Here is a 25,247-nt window from a genome sequence, read left to right as displayed (position 1 = left end):
CATGATATTTCCCAACAGCTTGGAGTCGAGGAGCATTCTGAAGGTGTACACTGGTGTGCCCTCGACCTCCAAAGGGGGAGGTGATCCGGCTTCAGGCACCTGCCAAGAGGGAGGACTTCTAGTGGTAGGACACTTTAAATGGACCTACAAATCAGGGACTTAAATCTCTGTATGGTAGTTTCACTCGGAAGTCGCTGGTTGACAGGCACATCATCTGCCCCAGCTGTAAGGGTTGGTATGGGCCGCAGTGATGGTCGTCTTGTTCATTCTAATGCTGCACTGCTCTCTCCAGTCTGACGTGGGCCCATCCAAGATATGTTCGCTTCATGTTATCCAGTCATTCACTGAAGGAACATTTGAGGGTTCTCCAGACCAGGGGAAAAGCGGAAGTTGGAAACTCAATGGGAGATACCTGCTTCAGTCATGTTGGTTATTGAAGCCGTACATGCAAAGAAAAAGTCTAAGCTCTTGATTCAGCCTTTCTGTCTGATCATTAGACTGTGATGATAGCCTGAAGACAAACTGACAGTCATGTTAAGCATTTTGCAGAACCCTTGGTATATACGAGATGTGAACTGAACTTCCTAATCAGACACTATATCTTTGGGAAGGCCATATAATCTAAAGACCTATTTGAACAGGATTTCTGCTATTTCCATGGCCGTGGGTAATTTGGGTAAAGGCAGTAGGCTTTGGAAAAATGGTCTATGATGGTATAGTGCTTCCTTGGGAGATAGGAAGATCAGTAATGAATTTAAGTGCTATGTGTGACCAGAGGCGGTGCGGAATGGAGAGTGGTTCTAATAGCCCAGCAGGTGATTGGCATGAAGGTTTGGTCTGAGTGCACACTCAATTCAATTCAATTCAATTTTATTTGTATAGTGCTTTTAACAATGGACAGGATAGAAATTTTAAATTTATGAATTTATCCCTAATGACCAAGCCAGAGGCGATGGTGGCAAGGAAAAACTCCCTGAGATGATATGATTAAGAAACCTTGAGAGGAACCCAAAAGGGAACCCATCCTCATCTGGGTTACAATGGATACTGCAGCTGTAAATAATTCCCTTCTATAACTTTGTACTACATGGTCAAAAAGTGCAATTGTGTAACGATTGTTACAAAAGTGCAATTGTATAACCATTGTTATAAAAGTTATCGACTGTTCACTGATCGAGACTTGAGTGCAAAACTGTTCATGGCAATTGCAATCCTAAAGCTATCATAGTAATTGTAGTCCTAAGCCATCAGAGCAAAACTGTTTGTATCAATTGCTGTCAAAACCCGTCTTCATGGTTTCTAAGTGACACCATCCACAGTAATCTCATGTATCTTTTGGCCCATATGGGGCCATCCTCAGCAACAGCAAGTGGTTTCCATGTGATGAGAACTCCAACCAGAAGTAGGGCATCAGGCTGGATCAGGCAGGTCTGGAGAGCAGAAAGGGTCAGGACCACTGATATCTCAGGAATGCACACTGTTTAACGTACTGTGTAATATCTCTTCACATAGTGTCCTGCCAGAATTTGTTTTCCACTAAGCTTTGGGTACATGTGATGTCTGTTTGTCCAGAGCTGAAGGAGGTCTGGACCCCATGGATTACCTCTCCCTCTCTCGCAGTTCTTGGTACAGATGTTTTAACTGTTGGACATGCTGGCGGTGTGTTGGGCTTGATGGGTCTCCTCCTGGGAGCTAAGAAACAGGACTGAGGTATAATTGACTCCGGTGCTTGATGGAAGTGTGGATTTTCATAGATATGCGATAATGAGACAGCCTTGCCATTCTTTGAGCCAGGTCAGTAAGTGACTGAAAAATTAAAAAATTTAAAGAATAAGGCCCATCTGGCTTTGACAGAGGTTGAGTCTCTTGGCTGTCTTCATGTACTCCAGATTTTTTGTAATCAGTCATGATAGTAAAGGCGTGTTTGGAACCATCTAGCCAGTGTCTCCACTCTTCGAATGCCAATTTAATGGTGAGTTGTTTTCAATTCCTAGATTGCCTTCTATACTTTCTGGAATAGAAGGCACATGGTTATATTTTTGAGGGATTACCTTGTCTTTGGGAAAGGATTGCCCCAATTCTGACATGTCCACCTCAAGCACAAACTGCTGCTCAGGTGGTGGAGAATAGGGGCCCTAGTAAATCTGAGAGTCTCAATGACTTGAATTTTGAGTCTCAAAGACTTGTTGGGCCTCAGGGTTCCATCTAAACTTCTTGGGTTTACCTTTAAACAGGGATGTCAGTCAAGACACTACCATGCTGAAACTTTGGATAAAGTGTCTATAGCAGGTTGTGAACCCCAGGAAGCACTGTAGTTCCTTAGTCAATTACAGTACATTACAGACAGTGGCTAACACAGGATTTGTTCCAGGTCACAAGCTCACCTCATTTCCATGAGATCACCAGATCGTGAGTGGACAGCCAAGGAAACCTTAGGACTATGGGGTGATTGGGTGATTGCGTGATCATAAAGAGAGTGTTTCCCTGTGGGGAGAGTGTTTACTCTAGTGAGCATTTGGAGGGGAACCGTGCAGCTGGATCCCACAGCCCAAATCTTTGGCAGCATTCCTTTTCTACAGGTGCAAGTCTGACTAGAGCAATTCCCATGGGCTCGGTGTCGGTCATGATGGGCACTGAGTGAGTGGTGAAATGGTGCATGGACTTTGTTTAAGGGACAGTGCATAGTTGTTCATAGTCGCCCAGGAGTTGACCTTGAGAGACGGCTGATTGCAATTCATTCACTCTTGTTGGATCTATTTTTTCAGATGAAGCCTTCAGTAATGTAACGAACTCAGACACAGGGTAAGGATGCATGTGCGAACGGTTTATTGGACACAACATGAGAAGGAAATGAGAAGCAAAACTAGGGCAAGGGTGCCCTCTGGCGGTCTGGAGTGGGACTTTCTGGGTTAGATATTACACTCTGAAAAGAGTACACAATCGTATTGTTCAGTCCTAACCTAACAATAACTTTAACCAGCAGGTAAAAAAAAAAGGTTTCTACACGCGGACCAGCCATCTGTCTCCACAAGGTCAAAAACTGTCAGATATTTCCCATCAAGATAAAACATGCCCACACATGCACACATGCAAACACACACACACACAAACTAAAACAATGGAAATCCCCAACCCCTGGAACAATTGAAGAAAATGGCAAAAAAAAAAAAAAAAAAAAACAGGAGATCCCACTGCAATGTTCTCAAACTTGATCTTCTGAAGAATATCTGTTTAGGGACTAATGATTCAACAGGAAAGCAGACAGCTACAAACACATACTCACTCACACACTGTTTTAAAATCCTTTGCCAAATGGAATAAACAGATTATTGGCAACTCCATCAAGCTGTCACGCTCTATGATATACAATTAGGAACACACAAATAGACAGATGCAGACTGTCCTGAAGCTCGTTCAAATCAACCTGAAGTGGCCTATTAACACAGGTCAGGACAATTTAACAAGGCCAGTTACTACTCAAATGGACATACGCTTCATACTGTCTGCCCAAGTGTTTTAGCATATCATTGCAGTTGTGGAGCATGTGGGGCCTGAGAGATGCCAAGACTAAGATGAAAAGCTAAAAGGGGTCAAAGTGTTTTTGCCTACTTCTAGATTATCTGAAATTTGAATTAGGCTTCTTCTTTTTCTTCTTCTTCTGCTACTTTCCCAGGAGTCTGCACCTTTCCAAGGTACCGTGCTGTGGCCCATGGCTCTCCCTGACATTCAAGCGTTTACCAGATGCAGCTGGTGCAGAATTGACATCTGAAATCCTTGGCTGGCCACTCTGTGAAGCAAATACTAAAATTGAACATTGTGTGCATTTTATAACTAATAAATTGTCCACAATTTATAGACAAAAGGCAAAATAAATTAATCTGACTCCTTATTGTCATCAGGGACTTCTCACAGTGCATCCAGAAGAAAGCTTACACAGCACCTCTCCTGATGAGCAAACCTTCATTTAATCTACAAAGCAAGGGTGTTAGTTAAAGTGTTTGAGCTCTTCGCCATTACCTGGACTGTATAATATGTCACAATGTATGGTAAAGGTTTTAATGTTCAGGGCTTTTTTTTCCTTACAGTAGTTTAGTGTTTTTAGGTAACACTTTACTTAAGGGCATTCTTCATAGGGTTATATAAAACCTACATAAGCCACTCATGGTGATTGACATTACCCTAAATAAACTTGACTTGAATTTCAAAAAATATCTTACATAAAAACTGCTTTATTTAATTTTGATTCCAAGTTGAATATCAAAATTATACTCACCCTCCACTTTAATAGGAACACCTGTACACCTGCTAATTTATGCAATTATCCAGTCAGCCGATCATGTGGCAGCAGCACATCGCATAAAATAATGCAGTTACAGGACAAGAGCTTTAGTTAATGTTCACATCCAACATCAGGATGGGGGAAACGTGTGATCTCTGTAACTTTAACTGTGGTCAAAGGAAAATGGCCAGATTGGTTTGAACTGCCAGGAAGGATACAGTAACTCATATAATCACTCTTTACAACCATGTTTAGCAGGAAAGCACCTCATTATGCACAAAACATCAAATTTCAGGTGGATGGGCTACAACAGCAGAAGACCACATTGGGTTACACTCCTGTCAGCCAAGAACAGGAATCTGAAACTATCATGGGCACAGGCTCATCCAAATTGGACAGTGAAGGTTAGGGGGGAAAAAAATCACCTGGTCTTTTTCCAGTCTTCAACTGTTCAGTTTGGGTGAGTCTGTCAGGTTTGGGTGAGTCGGCAATGAAACTATTAAATCTGAGCATTATACCATGAGGTTTCATCAATGGCATGATGTAAATGATGTGGGGCAAAGTATTACACACACTTAAGGACAGATAGACAGTTGTTTCAAAGCATTGTTCAAAGCTGTTTTGGAAGTTTCAAGTTTGTAATGCCCAACTTGGTAAGTGCTGTGTTTTCTCCGAATACCAAACATGGTAAACAGATCTAATATCTTTAAGTTTTTTAATTCAGTTCAAAAACACTTAATGTACAGTTCTGTTGTATTTTGTACTTTGATTGTACAATGTGTGTTTCAGTCTAATTTTAGTTTCTCTTCCAAACGCATTATGGGGAAAAAAGGAAGGATAGAGTAAATAATATAAATAAATAACCCACCTTGTTCACATTCATTACCTGTTCATTACATTTCACACTGTGCCTTCTCAGTCACTACTAATGTTGTGTAATGGATGTGTCATTCAAGTGGCCTGAAAGATATCAGCTCAAATGAATATGAGAGCTAGGGAGTGTGGAATCAAATTACATTACTGTCACTGATAGGCTGAATGAATCTACAGCCTGGACTAGAATGAATTCAGCCCCAGTGTTGCCTTTTCTTACTATTCTGTGTTTCTTTCCATGTTTCTATCTGTATTTCTATCTTTCTTATGACTACTGGTGGTGTTGATGCACTTGGTTCCACAAAAGTCCAAAATAATCAACCTTGAGACATTTGTTAACAGCAAATAATCTGATGCGGAAGCCAAAAATGAAACCTTACACTGATGTCTTTTTATCCTTGATAGACAGGGGGCTTATCCCTGTTAGTCCATTTATACCAGCTGCCTCTGTCAAAACATAAACTTATGTCATCACAAATCTATTTCACTTTACTTGAGTGTTCTGCCAGCTTCATGTCAACATTGACTAAATCAGTCTTTATGACAGCTGATGCCTATTGGAATGTTTATAATTTTATGAATGTTTATATAAGTTTGTGTAATGTTGTCATGAACAGCTTGTACAGGTGACATATAACCTTATAAACATTATATTTAAATAAAGTGGTATTATAGTATCCTTCTTTGGTTTGGTTTGGAGTTTGCCTGCAACCTCACATCCCAAAACCGGCTACTGACCCAAGTGTAAAGGGTCAAAGGCCCAAAACCAGCTCCAGAATATTCTGAGCCCGAGACACCAACTTTAACTGGCTGGGCTCATTTAAAGTTCATTTAAAGCCACAGCCATGCTAACTATACTCACCATCCATTACCATTCTAAACCACAAACACATGAACAGCCCGGCATTGGTGAAAAAAATACTAAAATTATTAGCAGGGACGATGTCATAATTAAGAATAGCGCCATGGTGGACTGCCACACGCCTTCTGGTTTCGGCTCACACACATCCTGTTCTGTGCATGTCAAAGGGACAGGAGGTTATTTTATATAAAGTAACACCACACAGACACGCTAACGAGTTATTCAACATTAATCTTTCAGGATTTCTAAATAAAAGGCACATATAACTTACCACCAGAAACTGTTTTGTCAGCAGGGTTGCCGAGGTAACAGTTTCGGAACAAGGGACGAGGTTAGTGTTGGAACAAGGTTACAGGTGGAAAAAGCGAAAGAAAAATAATAAAAGAAAATAAACAAAACTGGGACATCAGGAGGACACAAGGAAAAATAAGGATATTCATTTTCAAATCAGGTGACTAAAATAACCTGGCAATGCTGTTTGTAAGTTATAAGTTCCATTTACTCTGCGTACCTCGTATCATTCTCCACTAGTGTCATTCAGTAAGGCGTATCCTCACTATAGTACATTCAACAGAAAATCACCATTAACAGTTAAAATGTCCAGGCTTTGGCTTAATTATGTCTATACTTGTCCAGAATATAGACAGCTATAGACAGACTATAGACAGCTACTCAAAGCACTGGTTGTCAAGACATGGATTGAAGCTGTGTCAGGATTTTCTGAGACAAAACGTTTATTTAGCCTAGGCAATAAAAAGACACAGCAGGAGATATGCTACACCCTCCAAATGATGGAATGAAAAAAGATTTATGTTAAACAGTGTTCTCATATTTATGCATAATTATGTTTGCTGCTGGCAAAAGCACTAGTTAATCCAAATCATAAAAAATATCACACCATTTAGATTATCTTTATAGCTTTGTTGTTTGCAAGTATTTGGCTATTAAGCAAGTTTCCTGAACATAAGAGTACAACTGAATTTTATTTTTTATGCCTTTTCATACTCAGTAAATGACTATGAAAAATTCAAAAGCTGGAGCCCGGTGATAAAGAGCCAAAAGAGCCAAAAGAGCCGCTTAGCTCTTAAGGGCTCACTGAAGAACTGCTCACTGTGCGTGCAAACAAATATTAGTGTTGGCGTGTTAAGTGGGCAACATTAGTAGAGAGACAGCACATGCTGTAAGAATGCCATTATCCTAACGTAGAGGTGCTTTTGGGGTGCATGGGCCTACCCTCACTTGCAGGACTCTATTTCCAGCTGTAGTACTATTCTCTACTTTAGATCATATAAGGCCATCCTCATCATCATCCAGAGATGATCAGATGCTTCTCCTAGCCTGAGGAGCCAGAAGCGTATTGTATACAAAGAAGCAATGTTTACAGACTGTAGTTTATTAATGTCTAAATTTGGGAAAACTAGCGAATTGTGACATGAATCAAATGTTCTCCAAGGTCAGCTCACCATTTGTTCTGGACTGATGCATTTTATTGGGGTGTAATGCAGCAATATAGCTGTTCTCAGCAGGTCATGTCAAGATCTTCTCATCATCTTTGTCACAAATGAAGAAGAGTGATCACACAGCCCAAAAAAATATCTTGTGAACTTTTATGCTGAGTTATCATCACAGCACAGTGTAATCTTTTTACAATAATTGCTTGAATGCCCTGTGACAGCTTACATGTGTCTGGTTCTGACAAATGACGCAAACTGTTGAATCCAGACACAAGGCAGCTGATTATCTTGTTGGCCGGCTGTAGCAGAGGCCTTTGGTCATCCAAGCCAATTTCTCCACTTGACTTCCAATTGCATTCATCTACCACTTAACTCATACACATCTGATAGGCCCTGCTTTCAGTTGTTTCAGGAACTATGGTGAATTGCCAACCAAATAAATAACCACTACAGCAGCAAAATGTGATGTGCAGGTTCTTTTTACAGATGAAGCTTTGATGTGATTAAAGTCTTTATATAAAAGACTGAACTACCCTCATATACAGGCTTAACCAGAAGCTGTGTCATGAATTGTAGTTCATTCATTCATCCTCAGTAACCTCTTTATCCTTGTCAGGGTTGAGCCTATCCCCGGAACACCAGGCATGAGGCTGGAATGTAGCCTGGATGAGACCAGTCCATCGCAGAGCACCATGGAGACACACTCTCACCCACTACCCACTGCGTGGTAGTGCTGCCCAGTTGTAGTTCAAAATTATAATATTAAAAATTACATAAAGCATTGACATTGTGTGAATTTCAGAAAATATGTTGTCATTTGAATTTTCAGTGTACCAATGTCCACCTTTACATTAGGGTACAACTAAGGACCTCTATACTATATCCTGACAAGGATAGGAAAATCTGACAGTTTTGACCTTGTCTGGACATTTACATTTACATTTATGGCATTTGGCAAACGTCCTTATCCAGAGCGACTTACAAAAGTGCTTTGAAGTCTATCAAAAATACATTTTGATACTGGCTCACTAGGTCACAAACTAGGAATACCATCAGTATAAAACTCTATTGGGGAGGTAATAGACAAGCGCTCAGACAATACATTTTATTTTATTTTTTTGGTTTTGTAAGTGCTAACTTAAGTACTTTAGGACATTTGGTTGTTTCCAACAAAGAAAATTGGAAAAATACAGCTTTTATTTAAAAAAAAAAAAGAGAGAGAGAGAGAGCCAAAAAATTTCCTTTTGGTTACTGGGATTATGGTTAGAGTTAGATTTACAACAATATTAATTTGTATTAATAATGATAACAATGGATGGTTCTCACAAGGATAGTTAGACAAATGTGTGTGTGTGTGTGTGTGTGTCAAACTGCCAAATAGCAACTGAACAGTCCATTGGTTCTTCATCAGAAAGCACAAGATATTCAGCACCACATCTGCCAGGGCTGTGTCTGCACACATTCACCCTTTTTTAGAAAAATAACTCACATATTCTGTATGAGCCAGCAGCCTAGGTTCTTACTCAAAAAAATAATAACTGGAAAACAACCATCTGGACTCATGATTTATTATAAGAGCTACATATGGTGTTTTTACTTCTACAAGCTACATTACCAAATTAAATTAGTGTAGTTTAAATAAATGAAGACAATCCTTAAGTCCTCTGAGGATTGTATTTGTTTTATCTTAAGGCAAAAAAATATTCGGCACCATATTCTGAATATCTGCGAATTTTTGTCTTAGGTATGCATTTTACAGTGTTTAAGCACATAAATCATTTGGTACATGTTAAGAAACTAAAGAGAAGTGAAGTCTAACACAGAGTATTTTCACAAGAGTTAGCAGCCTCTTGACCAGCCTCATGTGTGTCTGTATGATGGAGTGACAGTGCTCCCATGTGGTTAATAAAATGTACTGCATTAGTTGAAGCCCCTTTCTTAATACGAGTGCTGGAGTGTATAACTTTCTAACACATATTGCACATCAGTTCATCAAAAGGTATCTTTACCCACATGTTCTTTGGGTACCATTACCTATGTGTTTTTGACCAAAGGACAAAAGAGAAAACTTGAATATAGTCATATTTATCTAGTATCTTGTATTTCCTATCATACAATTACAATAAACCAGATATATTCCGTTTAAACCTATTTCTAGACATTTTTTTTTTACTAATTTCAAACTTGTTTTATACTTGGTAGATATTTTTTACGTAATTAGGAAAAGCATGCAAAAAAATCATGATTTATAAAAATGCCCTAATGACAAATATTAGATAGTATAGATACATTTACACTAGCTAAAATATCTTTTTTATCACCTGTTACTTGTGTCCTATTTTCAGCTAATTTGCAATCCTCAACCTCTTCTTTCCCTCTTGTATCTTGTATCTCTATTCAACAGAATCCCTTGTGGGAACTCCATTTCCCCTTCTCTCCTGCTCCTGAACAAAGCCTTCCAGCCCTTGAGGATATCTAGCTTTACCCTTAGATATCTAAAGGGGAGACATGATGGGGGCATAAGGGTGTTATAGGCACAGTAAGAGGAAGAAGAACATTTAATCAGTCAAGGCATTTAATCAGTCAAGGCATTCAAACTTTACAACAGATTAATAGTAATTTTATACACTGTAATGTTTAAGTACTAAACATTTCCTTGCATTAACACATGAGGTTAGTAAACAAACCTTGTGCCAGCAGTTAGCAAGCAACACATTTCTCTTCACAAAAACAGCTCTGCAGAAAGATCTGGGATGATAGAGGCTCACTAAATAGTTCACTGTTGCTGCCTCACTGAAGCATTATGTGATTTTGGGCTGGAACTCTGGAATATTGAGTGTAGGGGCAATTACACTGGAAAACCATAGCCGTGACCTGAAATGAATTCAAAAATGCATGATGGTACCTTATTTTATTGGGCTGTAACACAAGGCATAACATGCACTTGGGCTTCTTTTTGCTGTCATCAGTGTCCACTTCACCCTCATCTTTGGGGCTCAGTAGTTCAGAACACAGGAATGCTGTCTTCAGCATGTCCACTAGTTTCTCTACAATTACCTACACCCAAATATACACTATGATTCATAATGCCTCTCCAGTTGTGTGTATGTACCACAACATGTGACAGCACATGTACAAATGTTGTAGGCCTGACCAGAGCAGGGAGAGGAACATCAAATTTGTTGTGTTGTTCTGCTGTACTGAGTGAAGTTGGACCCCACCTGCTTGTGTGCTCTTGCTGGACGTATACAGCAAATGGAACTTTCTGGAGCTTCTTGGGTTTGTTAAAGCTCTGCATGGCACCCACACAATTCCAACACACTTTGGGCCATCATTTGATTTCTATACCTCGCTACCCTGCAGTTTCAGCTCAGGGTTCACTGCCAACATAACGCCCTGTACTTACCGTGCCATTGGACACCAAGGTGCAATACCAGGATTACACATGGCCTTACCTACAGTACTGTGGATCTCCCAGTCAAGCCTTCTTTCATTCTCTAATGTAAGTTGTGGCAGAGGAGCTTGATCCAAGCGGAGCTGTAAGCATCCAGAGCAGATCTCTGAGGACCGCCCAGAAAGAATAGGGCACTGAACTCTTGCACACAAAAACTGTTATTTATAGGCTAAAAATATGTTTGACTAACAAATTCCCTCACTTTATCTTCACAAAACAATATAAGAAGTACTGTAATATTAAAGTCATGTTTAATCTTGTGTTAGGTTGTTGTGTCTGTGCCTTATTTATAACTGAAAAGCTTCTTGTGTCAAATTTTACAACAGGTCAACCTAGTGAATTTTGAGTTTAGTTCAACCAAAATATTTAGCCAAGACACAGATAAAAAAACAAATGAAATCATATCTGCTCATCAGATGCTAATGAGCAAAGAGACAAACATACTAACTGAGTAACTAGCAATTTATTCTCTTTGTGCCTGCTGACACAAATGCAACAATTGTTTTAACATAATGTATTATATTGAGAATAAGAATAATCTTTGAACCATAATTAAACTCAGACAAAGTTGTCACCTTGGTGTAGCTAGCTAGCTAGCCACACGCTAAAAAGATCCTGATGGGTAGTAAATTAAGCTTAATATAAACAAGTAATTTAATTCAGCATGAAATGTCTGTTACATTTATTTCAAATAGTGAGTTTAACCAACTTGAAAATCCTTTTTTCCCTCTGGACATATTTTTTTAATCCACGATTTTGCATCCACTCAACTACAGACATATTTTGAGCTTAAAATATTTAGGCAAGAAAATTTCTCCTATTGTATCTATTCATCACACATTTGCTCATTATCAAATCAAGGATATAGATGTAGTAATTGAGTAACTAGCATTTTATTCCCTGCTTGACAATAAAGCACCAACTGTTGCACACAACGTGTTATACGGAAAATTATGCGATTCTCTTTGAAACACAGAAGTCTGACACGTAGTAAGCTTCTTCAACTAGGTGCAGCTAGCTAGCCAGTACACGCAACCTAGAACCTACAACTGGATTATGTTCATACAATAACCCTTGGTCCTTGGTATAGTCAGTGACAGGCCAGAGGTGTCTTATACTCATATCATCAGCTGAGAAATCCTACAGAGACTGAAGCTTAACACCACCCTCTATGGTACTGCACATACAAATACACCTAATTCATAATTTAGGCTTTAGTAGGGGTGTAACACAATGCCATCTGTATTTGTATCTGTATTCATATCTTGATATATATTTGGATTTCAACCAGAAGTGGATGTGGTCTAGACTGGATTTATGATTCCTATCACTATCCCCTAGGAAACACTAAAAAAACAACAGGTTGATGGGATAAGAAGTCATTTTTCATTCACGAATTATAACAGCAAGTATAAATTTGCATAACATAAATTTATTCAACTCCTGAACAGTTCCTCAGCTACTTCAATCAAGTTCATAACTGGTCTCAACCAGACAGCCTGTGGAACTTTCTGGCAAGCTTTCTAACTAATGTGACTGAGTAGGTCAAAGCAAAGGAACTATAGCCATGTAATAATATTTTATCAGATTTACTTCAGTTTTTGGGTTTATTACATTCCAGAAAGATTCTAATATGAAGCTGGGGCGCAATGCTGCTGCTCGTCTAAACAGGGTCCTGCATTTCAGTATAACGTCTGTAAGATTTTCCGGGAATATTTTCTTTTAATAACAACAGAGAATTTTCAAATAAGAACAATCAAAAACATACACAATTAACATACATGCTAATATTTTTCAAATTAATTAAATAAGTATTTTTTGGACACCCAGCAGAGATATGCTGCCCTGTGCATACTGCGCTATGGACCAGGCACTTTACAGTAAATAAAAGCATATTTATTTTGTGCATTTCGGGCCAGTTTGTACAAAAATATGGTAGAAATATGTGACAAAGCCAGTATTTAGGTCGGGCTACTGGAGCAAACCACTGATGATAGACAAAAAAGAACTGTGTGTCTCCTATTCATAAATCTTTGTACCATGATCTTAGCAAGTACGAAAGTATGAAAGCAAAACTCTTCCACTTGAGTGAATTTTTGTTGCATATTGTGGGATTCTGGTCCTTATGCACACCTCTACATCTCTAGGCTATAGGTTATGTTTTAATTAGGTTAGTTAACACAGTGATTAGTCATCTCATTAATTATAACAACATAAATAAAACATAGATATAAGACGAATAAGAGAAACTTTCAAAGGTAAAAAGACACTGACCACCACAGACAAAGAAAATTCTACCCTATTGTATAGAAAATATATTATGTATAAATGGTGTGTCACAGAAGAACTCTTCATGTTTTTTATCAGCTGAGTCTGACATGTAAACAGACGTAACTGTCTGAGCTGCATAGGCCACAGTGACTGACTACCCACATTCTCAGAAAAAAAAAGGGGCTGTTAAACTCTACCTTTCCTTATCTATGATACAGGACCTTAGGATATATCTTTTTTTTTTTTTTTACTGTGAATATGTCTCTGTCACATGGGAACATGGATATAGTGTATATTTAAAAGTATTTATGGTACATAAATGGATAAATAGGTTTTAATGTAAAACTTTTAGTGTAATCTTGAGAGAACCACCTAAGCGACAAGGAAAGGTAGTACTTTTTTTTTTTTTTTTTTTTTTTTTACTGACAGTGCAGAGTTCCCCAGATCCAGCCCTGGGAGGCCCTCAGTTCAGCATACCTCACTGTGCTGGACCTCCAGGACCGGATGTAGGGAACTTTCACCGGATATGTTACTGCGTCATACACACATGCTCTTTTTCAAACGGACAAATCCTGCTCCCGCATGCCCAGCAGTCCCGCACGTCGTGCGGTAAGTCCGGAGAGCTCTGGCGGCATGAGGGGCACTCGTCGCTGCGCACGTGGCTGCGGATGAGATTACGCAGCTTGCGTCGTTTCCCCTCATCCACGCAACACGCCACGTCGACCACAGTGATGCGTGTCGGGTCCCACACGCAGTCCTCCTCTCGTCCGGATTTGATCGCAGAGATATTGCTGCGTGGAGGCACCCAGGCGCAGTCGTAGCCGTCGTCGTGCCAGGTCGTGCGCAGTGGATGGTTGTCGCAGTCGATTTTTTTCACTTTGCCGACGCTGACCTTGAGCTTGAACACGACCTGGTCGCGCTTGTCGGTTCGGAGCGGGTAGCACCGGGCCTTCTTGATATTGCGGCTCACGTACACGCCTTTCCCCAGCATTCCGCGTGTGGACGGCTTGAAGCCGTTGACGATGATGTCTTCAGCGTTGTCGATGTGTGTGCCATGGTACATGGTGTACACACGGCCCGATTTCGGCTCTTCATCCTCTGAAAGTGTCTTGCTGTCTTCTACAGCGCGCCAGCCTGCAAAACTCACAGCGCCGTCCATGAGCTCTGCTGAAATAAAGACACACAAAAGAGAGAAATCAGTCACTACAGACAGACTGCTACATTAAAGACGAATCAACCTGAGTAAATCATCAGAGACGAATCAAAAGCTCACTTCTTCCTTGTTTTCTCGACGCCCTTGTTATTTGCTTTCAGTTTAGTGTAAGCGCAATGCCAACCAGGAAATACCTGAACACCTTGCTCACTGCTAGCCCTGGCCTTTCAGCATTTGCATTGAGCTGTCAAAAGAAACTGAAACTATTTCTAAATCAATAACTGTAGATATGTATATGGTAGCTATTTTCTCCCAGTTTGCAAAATAAAAAAAAAAAAAAAAGGAAAACAAAGTTGGACACGGTTATATATTGGTGGAGAAGTTGTACCAACGTTACCATAATGTTTTAAACTGAACTAATTACTGTACCACACTCAATAGGCTGTATGCCATAGCTTTATTTTTAGGTTTTATAGGCTATTTATGTTCACTTATGTTCATTATATGTTTTTATTTTTATATTGTATAACACCTGCACCAGGAGGCATCAACAGCATGAATCCACGGACCCAACCTGCACTGTGTCAACAGGCACATATTGCGCCCCTTCATACCAAATAAGCATTGTTTGAATGCCACAGCCGATGTGAGTATTGTTGCAGACCATGTGCGTCTGTTTATGGCCACAATTTACCCATATTAAAATCCGCACTTCCAGTATGATAATCCACCATGTCACAAAGCACATGTCGTTTCAAACTGGTTCCAGGAAAATGACAGTAAGTTCAGTGTACTTCAATGGCTTGCCCATTCACCAGATCTGAATCCAAGAAAGCACCTTTGGAATGTGGTAGAACGGGAGATGTGCAGACAAATCTGCAGCAACGTGGACCAGAATCTCAAAGGAATTTTTCCAAAACCCTTTGGAATCCATGCCACAAAAAATTGAGGCTGTTCAGAGAGCAAAGGGGGTCCTACCCATTATCAGTATTGTGTTCCTAATAAAGTGGACACTGAGTATACATAACAATAAATCCCCCTTAATTCAATAGCGTAAAATCTATATCCAAGTTAACTGGATCACCTTTAGTCTAAGTGTAGGAGAGTTCAGTGAGCAGAGTAGACTGTGACTTATGCAACACCATCTGAGCACAAAGGCAGCGGGGTGCCACCAGGGCTAGTGGGGTGAAAGGTGATGACAGTTCTAGGGGCCCACAGCCTATGCGGGGCCCAAAAAATTCCAATTGTCCATAGGCCCCTTGCTATGACAAAATTGTTGTATGCATAATAAGCTAACATACTATTTGAAGCAGAAGTTAAGCAAAACCAAAATCATGCAATATTAATAGAATACATTTCAATTTCCCAACCAATATCCCCCATCTAAAAAAATGGTTCAGTCCACTGTTCATGCAATTGAATGCGATGAGCTAATGTGAGCTGCCATATGACAAGAAAATGTCTGTCCAAACAAACAAACAGATAAATAGACAAACTAATTAATTAATTAAGTAAGTAAGTAAGTAATAAAGGTTTCAAAAACAAAAGGGAAAAAGGAGAGAGTGGCAAGGAGTATCGAAGGGGCCCAGAGGATATCCACTTTGTTTAGGAAGGTAGGTGTGTTTTAACTGAAATGGCTAGTAGATAGTGCTGTGCATTCACTGTACATGCTTCTGGTGTTTAGCAAAGGCCATTAAATAATAAATTACATTAGCTAGCTCGTTTTAGCTACTGAGTATGAAATTAAATGTTACTACATTTAAAAAAATATTATAAAGAGCAGTAAACAGTAATAAATGAAACAGTCAATATTTGGTGTGATGATCCTTCACAAAAAAAATAGTAGTCTCAGTACAATTTGTGCAGTTTTATAAGGAAATGAGCTGTAAGTGTTACTGAGCATCTTGCAGAAGCAGCCACAGTTCTTCTGGAGACTTTGACTGTCATACTTGCTTCTTATTTTTGCAGCAAAACCCAGCAGCCTCCATTATGTTTTGTTGTCTGAAAAGCGGTCTCTTATGTAATATGCTGCTTTCTTTACTGACATACAAGGACGAAAGCAATGGATGTCCTATATATATATATACTGGATGTCCTTTCTTGGACCACTTTTGGTAGGTACTAACCACTGCATACCGGAACACTCCACAAGACATGCCGTTTTGGAGATGCTCTGACACAGTCATCTAGCTGTCACAATTTGGCCCTTGTCAAAGTCACTAAGCTCCTTATGCTTGGCCATTCTTCCTGCTTCCAACACATCAACTGAATGTGAACTGACTGTTCACTTGTTGCCTAATATATCCCACCCCTTGACAGGTGCCATTGTAACGAGATCATCAATGTCATTCACGTCACCTATCAGTGGTTTTAATGTTATAGCTGATATATATGTTAGAAATAAAAATAAAAAAGAAATAAAAATGTAACTGAGTGACAATAAAGTGAAAATGTTAAAAAAAATGTAAATTTAAACTAACTAAAATGAAGTGTACACTCTAGTCTTTGAGGGGGCCCAGAATTCCTAGCTACGGCCCTAGGTGCCAGGTTGTTTCACCCTACTCAGTGTCAAAACCGTCCATTTGACCAAAAATAATCTGTAGCTGCATTATAAACCTACTCTATCCTGCAGCCAAATTCTATTTCTTTAGCAATAGTGTAACAGATTGCTCTTCTCGTGGAAGTAGGTGGTTCAATCTGGCAACCTGTGTGCGAGAAAGCAGCTACAGTGCATCGTTTGACAGCAGAAGAATTGTGCCATTGTTAACAGGAGGAAAATCCCCATCTTCTGTGTGCTTACAGGACATTTTCACTGAGACTGTCTTGCATCTGCTTATTAATTGCTGTTATAAATGCTGAAAATTAACCTCGACTGCCATGTCTACCGTCCCTTATCAGCCCAACACGTGTGTCCCATTTTTCCATTTTGCTTTCGTCCTTCTCTAATCTAGCATGTTAGCCTGGGATGCAAATAACCAAGAAACGTCCTGCAGCCAATTATTTGCATGTACACAAATCATGAAGGCTTGAACAGGGCCACCAGGAGGGAGGTATAAATGTATGGGCGCGCTCACCTGGCCCTCTATGAGCATGTCTGCATAAGGCTTTTAAATGGCTCACTGTATCACTACTGCTGGACTAGAAAAGCAAAGTGACCTCCTGCAAACACATTGTCGCCCGTAAGCCACAAGTCATGATGGAGACAGGTGAGAACTTGATTCATTTCGATTTCTTTACTCTGTACATGTGATAACAAGTTCTGTGGTTATTATAAATCAGAGATGTATTTTGTCAAGCATAGACTATATTTAATAAACTGGGGTGGACTATTTCTTGTAACAATTTCTGTAATATTTTAATTTGGTACAATTGGTAAATAATACTAAACCAAACCTTTCCTTGTCATTGGGGTGGGACCCTCAAAAGTACAGCTTGTTTACCTTTAATATGTAACTTATACCTGGAAATATAGATATATTGCACCTTTAAAATTATTTAATATATATAAATAGTAAATAGACTGATGTTATGTTTTTATGTAAAGCTACATGAATCCTTTCTAAGCAAATGATACATAGTAAAGGTACAACAAGGAATTTAGTACTATTTTTGAGAGTGTATGAAGAATTAAAATATTAAGTATGATTTGTAGCAAAACACAAACATGACAACAATTTAAGTGCTGTTTATTGTGTCCATAATGTGGAAAGGAAAAAAAAAAAAGACGACATACAGTGTGAGAATTTTGACATACAAATTTACAGAAATACCTATAGGGGTTTCGACAACTGCATTCATAGTTTAAGGTTGCAAAATTAATATAAATGATGCAATGTGAATGAACAAAATACTAAACAGAAATAGGTTAGATATTATTTTCTGAAAAATAATTGTAGGTCTTAAGGACTGTTTTTCATAGCTTCCTAGCAATCTAGGCCATGTTTTTTTAAAGGCTCGTCAGTGCTTGATTTTACACACACACACACACACACACGTGTCAAAATCAAGGTTGATTCTACAGTGTTCATATATGTCCAACTGTTTAGAATCTTGTACTCAAACACTATTTATCCACATGTGTGTGTTGTGTAATGCTTAGTTGTGACATTTACATTATTTCATTATTGTTTGGAATTCCCCGACTTGACAGACAGCAGTGTATTGTATAGGCTGATGATTTACGTCATGATTGCATGGCTGCACCATGAACATAACACTGAGTTCTAGCAGCCATGTAAAGTATAATATGCATTAGTATTTGGTTATTGACTGAAAGCATTACATTGTAGAATCTATTCAGCCAATATATTTTGGCATCAACAATCTAAACACTCTTACTCTTCACTACAAGGAATTATTTATTAAAAGTAGTCTTTTAAACCTCAAAATCTCTGGCAACTGGGCAACAAAAAAAAAGAAAAAATTCTGATTCAAGTTTCCCCACTGTAAGGGGTTTGGAGAACAGATGTTTGGCAATATGTGTCATCATACTCTTTTTGCTTGCAGTCACACTTATGAAATAAGGGCTAGTTCTTCTCATGAAACCTTATATTTGTGGTTATAGAAACACTTTGGGTTCTGATATATATAAAAAAAATTCAAAGTTAATTGTTAATTGTTATGAAGCAGGCTTATTAATTTTATGAAGCTTAGAATTTTTGTCTTGTGATATTCCATGATAAATTGTTTTTATTTTAATTAGTTTTTGTTCTTACTTTAGTCGTTTCCAAACCCAAATATGAAAAGATATCTTAATTAATTAAAGCTTGTAGCATCGTTGCATTGTTTAACACACACCTGCAATAAAAACTGTAAAATGACACACTGATCATATGTTTTGTTATTTTACATTACAAAACCGAGTTATGCTATAGGAGGTGCCATATTTGTTTTCTTTAAATCTTCTATATTGTCCACTGCACCCATATGTGCAATAATCCCTCAGTTTCACTATGTGTGCGTGTGTTTTAATTTAATTATTTTCTGTGTGTGTGTGTGTGTGTTTTAATTTAATTCAATTCTAATAATAGATTTTCCTTGTTTCATCCTCGTGCTTTATTCATTTAGTTACTTCTGTTACCTGAGTCCCTAAGCTGTACCTGACTTTCTGTTACCACAACCAGGAAGGATTGTTTCATATTATCATGATTCCATGGAACAATGTGTGACTTTATGAGACTAGTGAGCGGTTACTGTAAAACAAGCATAAACATATAAGATCACAACACATGTTACTGACTAAAGTTTTACTTTACAGTTTTAGTCATTCCTCTTTTTCATCATGCATTAACTGGGAAGAAGGAAGTGAGTTTTTTCTTGGATATGTTACATTGAAAAGTCTTTTTTTTTTTTTCTTACAAAAAGTTAAACTATTCATTTAATCTGTTATGGTACAGAGTTCCAAACCCTGCGCTGTTAACATATATAATGAACAAATAATATTATTGCTGATGTTGGACATTTTGAGGTTACAAAGGATTACAGCTTTTATACTTATGATTATGGAAGCAGTGGTTGAAGTTTAACTTTGTTTCCCAAGCATCCAGGTTTCCCAAGTTGAGCTGAATATATATCTTTTCAGTCTAGGACTAGGATAACGCTGATCTTGTCAATCTCTAACATTATTAAGTGTCTTGTTAGACATGGATGAATGCTTGAGGGGAAAGAAGCAATAAACCTGTTAATGCTACACCACACCTTGGCTGCTAGTGCCAAAAACAACAAAATAATTGGGGAAAAAAAAACTTCGTTCTTGTCTCAGCCTAAACAATGTTGAATCTTCTGATTAAGTGAGTCAGTTTTTAACAGTTTTAGGATGTGCTAGAAATAATAAATGTATTTAACACACATTTTGTGTTCAGCAGAGTATTCTAAGAGAGTGTACCAAGGCGTGAGGGTCAAGCACACAGTCAAAGACCTGCTAGCTGAGAAACGATCAAGGCAAACGAATGTACCACGATTCAACGTAAGTTTTCACTGTTTTGTATTCCTAGTAGAGAATTTTCATTAAGTTTATACATACTTATGCATAGCATTCTCACATTATTGACATACAATCATATCATCTGGAAGCCGGTCACTTGAAATGGAAGCACTAAATAGATGTGGATCTCAGACAAAAGAGTCTCCCAAAGAAATTCATGTAAAATGTAAGATTCTCGTGTAAAATCCAAAACTTTGGAGAGTTGCTATAATATAATGTGCTAATTGTGAGCATTGGCATGTGATGGATGTGTTGGATGTCTCTTGTCACTGCTGAAAGATCAGTATCAGGTGCACCTGCCCGCACATGCACTGTCTTCCTGAAAGGGTCCAGATAAGTGGGGCATTGTTGCAGACAGACGGTTAAATGTAGCATGAGGTCACTGCCGAGACCTTAACCTCAACCAAAGACAAACAGAACAGATCATTCCTTGTGCGAGGCTTGCTGCTGCGTGTACATACGGACACCCCCTTTCCACTCCCTTCCCCCTCCTTACTTTGTACTAATGGCCCTAATCGAGCTTCATGCAAATTTCTCAGGGGCAGTGCATGGCATTGGCACACAATCGTGTCAGCACCAGTAGTGATCTTCTTAAGTATTTAGTTTCATTTAGAAAATTAGTACATCATGTAAACATACCTTGGGATAAAGTACAGGTCTCATTCTCTTTAGAATGAAGAGGAATTAATACTCACCAATGGTAGTACATTTCATAAAGTTATCATAAAATGATTATTTGTGTCTTTATACATATCCCATCCCCCCTTTTTCTTCTGAGTATTATCTACTGGGACATGTTTCTAGTCATCTGATCATTTCTTTAGACCCTCAAGGTGCTCACAACACCGGAGGCAACCGTGCACACACACACACACACACACACACTCACACACTCACATATGTACACACGCACGGGGTGGTGCTATTGTGACACTGGCAAATCACATTCAAATATCCTACCACAAAATTTGCCTGGCTTTCAACAGAATCAGCTTGTGTACTAGAGCCTTCCTGTCTTCGACTCTGTGTTCGCACTGGCTTTGTGAAAGCAAAGTGGCACGCCGGGGATTTCATATTCAGTGCTCCACCAAAAACTCATCCACCAACGTTTTGTAATGTTTCGTTACACTTTATTGTTTAAAGCACGCCATTGCCTTTTTTGACAGTTTATACACATTGTCGGAAATGTGGTTTAATAGGGTTCTGTATTCTTCGTGACTAACACGCTGCCCTGAAGGCAATAATAATTATATCTATAAATTTGTGTGGTTTTCAGGCTGCAGCCAGTTCCTCCCAGCCCGCTTTTGTACAAATGCCAGGTGAGCTCATCTTGTCTGTGATCATCTGATAACCTACACACCACTATCTAATTAAACTTGTCCATAAACTGACTGCTGGAAGTGATGACAGAGCTAATTCACTGACCTTCAGTCCAGTAACACTGACTTCCTGCTTCCTCCTGCAGGTGCTCACATGCTTCCTGGATACTACAGCATGCGGAGGCCTTTCCTGCCCGATTCCGAGCTGTGCCACCCAATGAAGCAGTACTCTTCAGACTCATATTCTTCTGCCCTGGGCAGCAAGGCCTTCTCTTATGAGCACTCGTCCAGCTACCCCTCTTTCATCGACAGCTACTACCAGCCAGATTCATTTGGAGATTACAGAAGTGCAACTGCTTACACAGCTGGCGGAGGGTCACTGTTTTCCCCATCTGCACTGTCTACACTGCTGCCTTCTCTGTCCGGCGAGACATCATCGCATCTGCTCCTGGTACTGAGCTTTTAATTAAACTTCCAGTCACATTATAAGCATAAAAGCCTATTAAAGAGAAGTATCATGGTTTGTGTTAACCATTATATAAACCTACAGTTACACTTGAAGTATATTAAAAGTTTATTATCCCCTAATAGTGCGGTTTATTGTCAGAATTATGGTAATTACACAATGATTGCTTAGAGATGGGTTTTTGTCTGAGCTGTTAGAAATTCTGTGGAAATGTACCCAATGACTTAACATCATTCAGGCAGAACACTGAAGACTGTACTTTATTATACGGTCATTGCTATGTTTCATATACACATAAACACATATACATGTAAAATCCTGACATTATACTTCTAATTATTTGTAAGTGCCCCTGAAATCAAAATTGGTGATTCTGAAATTTTTTGTAGTGTTATGGACACCAGTGTTTATGATACTGGTTAGATATGATAGTAGCTATATCTAGAAAAAATACCAAAAAAAAAGAGAAATATTTATTACTTCTACTACTTATTACAAGTAATGCATACTTGTGCTAACCTTCATGTTCGTCCAGTTAAATGCCCTGTAGAAACGTATATGTCCTACCACCAGACTGCACTTTCAGAAAATTCTGAGTGAAGATGCGAATGGTTTTTACAAATTGGAATAATGTAGTTATTGTAATTCTGGCATGAGATGAACGCATTAGAAACTCTTAAGTGGAATTAGAAAACTAGAAATGATAATTGATCATTTTAATCCAAATTAAAAACATACTTGTTAAACAGGACCTGTTTTTAAGTTATTTCATGTCATTTTACTACATTTTTCATCATTTGGAGCCATTTTCATAGATTTATAGTCAATTCATTAATGCCCGTAGATTGTTTCATTATTTGCAATGTCTTTCCATGTAAAGCATTTTGAGATTTTGGACACAAAATGAAAAGTGGTGTATTAACAAGTGTTAACATGAAATTCTAAGCAGGAGAAATGCTCTTTTATTAAGTTTTCTTAGTCTTTTGTCTCAGTCACAGCTTATTGTTTAGTTTTTCATCATAAAACATGTTATTCAGTATCTACTATGATTAATTCAATAACAACAGTGAAACTAATATGAGAAATCTCTAGTTACGTAAGTGACTTCAACTTGTTGTGGGAGTTTAAAAGAAAAGAAACAACACATAAATTTCTTATAGTCAAAGAGAAATAAAGTGTAACACATTCTCAGGGGTTCTTGCCAAACCATAACCTCATGCTGCCTTTGTTATATGTTTTTTTTTTCCTCACTAATCTTCCACAGAGAGATCCATGGGAGCAGCCTTCAGAAGATCACGTCAGTCAGCCCGAGGTTCTTTGCCCTGAAGGCACAGCCCCGGTGGCAGATTCCCCGTCTCTGGGTGCTGATTCGGGCAGCTCTTCTCCGTATCGGCTTTCGACAAGCCGCAGCAGTGGATCTGTCCCCTCCAGCTCCCAGCCTTACACTCTGCATACACTGGAAGACGTCCATTACCCGGCAGCCAGCTACAGCTCAGCCTCCAGCTACTCCTGCCCTCCATACATGACTAATCCGGGCGATCTGACCGTGGTGAAGATGGCGTCAGTGACTTCAGATGAGGCTGGCGGTGGTGTAGCGTCTCTCAGTGACACCACTGCTCAAGGATGGGCCAAGGATGATGGAACCAACTCGTGGATGTCCTATGAGACAAGGAGAGCCTTTTAAAAGGCTCTGAAGCACTTAAATGGATGTAGAACTGAACTGATGAAGAAGTTAGAACCTGAAATATGGCACCCAAAAACTGGTGGATTTTCAGCGAAGTTCGCAATAAGCATAAAAGCCTATATTAATGAGGTCCATAGCTGTGAAACAGCTACTTTTTTTTTGTAGATGTTAGGAATTTTATTTCAAGATGACCTCAAATGAATACAGGTTCCTGTTGGATTCATTGACAGTTATTATGAATAGCTCTAGCAAATAACTTGTGGGAGGATTTAGTAATCAACAATCTTTCATTACTCTTTGTCTTTTAAGAATGATTGGTACTGACATATTAAACATGCGTCAGACCAGACATATGCACCAATATGAAGGTTATAGCCATCACAGGTGATATTTTCTAATATATGCTCATACTGACATTTTAGATTCATTACATTTTAGCATTTTATAGATGATAATAGATCAAATTAAACAGGTTCAACCACTGCAAAACTACACTCTCACCATAAACTGCATTTTCTCCTTCCTTGGACAGATGCAAACATGCCTGTCCATCTGAAACTTGGGTTAATTATTATATAATTATTTTTATATTATTACTGTTAATACATATTTGTCACACAACAATAGTAAACTGGTGTTGTGATGGTAAAGAAAAATTATCTGCATGTGTTCTAGTACTGTTGTGCATCCCAGCATTACAAGGGACTTCATAGGACAGGTCACAGGTAGTTAAAGTAGTAGAAACATTGATAGGTTTTGCAGTTCATATTGTTTGTCTTATGTTCTTGTGTCAAGAAAACTATCCGAGGAAAATAAAAGACTTTTTGTTTAGTCACAAATGATGCATGTGATTTTTAGACACTTGTTTTCTCAGCACCAGACATATTTGCATGTTCTGTGTCCGGGTCACACAATCAGTAACATGTTTTAATATGCCATCTTTTTTTATATAGTGCATTGTTTGTTGTCTTTTTTATATAGTGCATATGTTTTAGACCAGTGGTTCTCAAAGTGGGGTCCAGGGCCCTCAGGAGCTTGATTTTTTATTTATTTATTTTTTTTTTTTTTTCATTACAGTAGTCGAAATAACTACCACTGTTATTAAAGTTATTATATTTTTATTGAATCTTTATCATTATTAGCCTGTTTGCCAGGACACTTGATTTGAATGAGTTTAATCCCAAACCTCAATAACTCAAAAACAAGCCGGCCTTATATGAGCCAGACAAATAACCAGAATGTTATTGTACATATTTTTTTAAAAAAATTGCCTTGATGTTTAAATAGTTGGATGTTTATAAAATAATTTAAAAATGACTTCACAGTTAAAAGGTTCCTGGCTACAAATAAAGAGAAACCCTGCCTTAAGGAGCCATTTGGCGTTCAGTTTATGGACTTGACCTCTACCGGGTGGGCGATTCGTTGCTATGACGCCAAAGCGTTGCTAAG

The 25,247-nt window shown here is 38.7% G+C and overlaps 2 protein-coding genes across 4 annotated transcripts; one reads left to right on the top strand and one right to left on the bottom strand.

The window, feature by feature from the left end:
• Positions 1–12,495: 12,495 nt before the first annotated feature.
• On the bottom strand, positions 12,496–14,571 carry gig2o (grass carp reovirus (GCRV)-induced gene 2o). 2 transcript variants are annotated; one of them, XM_026922082.3, is made up of 2 exons: positions 14,467–14,571; positions 12,496–14,357 (listed from the first exon to the last, which is right to left on the bottom strand). In XM_026922082.3, the coding sequence occupies exon 2, from the start codon at positions 14,350–14,352 to the stop codon at positions 13,723–13,725; it is 630 nt and encodes a 209-aa protein (XP_026777883.3). In that variant the 5' UTR covers positions 14,353–14,357; positions 14,467–14,571; the 3' UTR covers positions 12,496–13,722. The 2 variants fall into 2 exon arrangements, with proteins under 2 accessions (XP_026777883.3, XP_026777882.3); XM_026922081.3 differs by having other exon boundaries at positions 12,496–14,360; positions 14,467–14,548.
• Positions 14,328–25,132, top strand: pou2af2 (POU class 2 homeobox associating factor 2). 2 transcript variants are annotated; one of them, XM_034300770.2, is made up of 5 exons: positions 14,328–17,552; positions 20,208–20,311; positions 21,606–21,648; positions 21,795–22,099; positions 23,379–25,132. In XM_034300770.2, exons 1-5 carry the CDS (start codon positions 17,540–17,542, stop codon positions 23,796–23,798), a joined length of 885 nt encoding a protein of 294 aa, XP_034156661.1. In that variant the 5' UTR covers positions 14,328–17,539; the 3' UTR covers positions 23,799–25,132. The 2 variants fall into 2 exon arrangements, with proteins under 2 accessions (XP_034156661.1, XP_053086542.1); XM_053230567.1 differs by having other exon boundaries at positions 20,211–20,311; positions 23,379–25,131.
• The last annotated feature ends 115 nt before the right edge of the window (positions 25,133–25,247 follow it).

Source organism: Pangasianodon hypophthalmus, chromosome 27, assembly GCF_027358585.1.
Source record: "Pangasianodon hypophthalmus isolate fPanHyp1 chromosome 27, fPanHyp1.pri, whole genome shotgun sequence".
NCBI classification, from domain to species: domain Eukaryota; kingdom Metazoa; phylum Chordata; class Actinopteri; order Siluriformes; family Pangasiidae; genus Pangasianodon; species Pangasianodon hypophthalmus.
The sequence above is the reverse complement of the archived record's forward strand: the minus strand, read 5'-3'. Positions and strand labels throughout refer to the sequence as shown.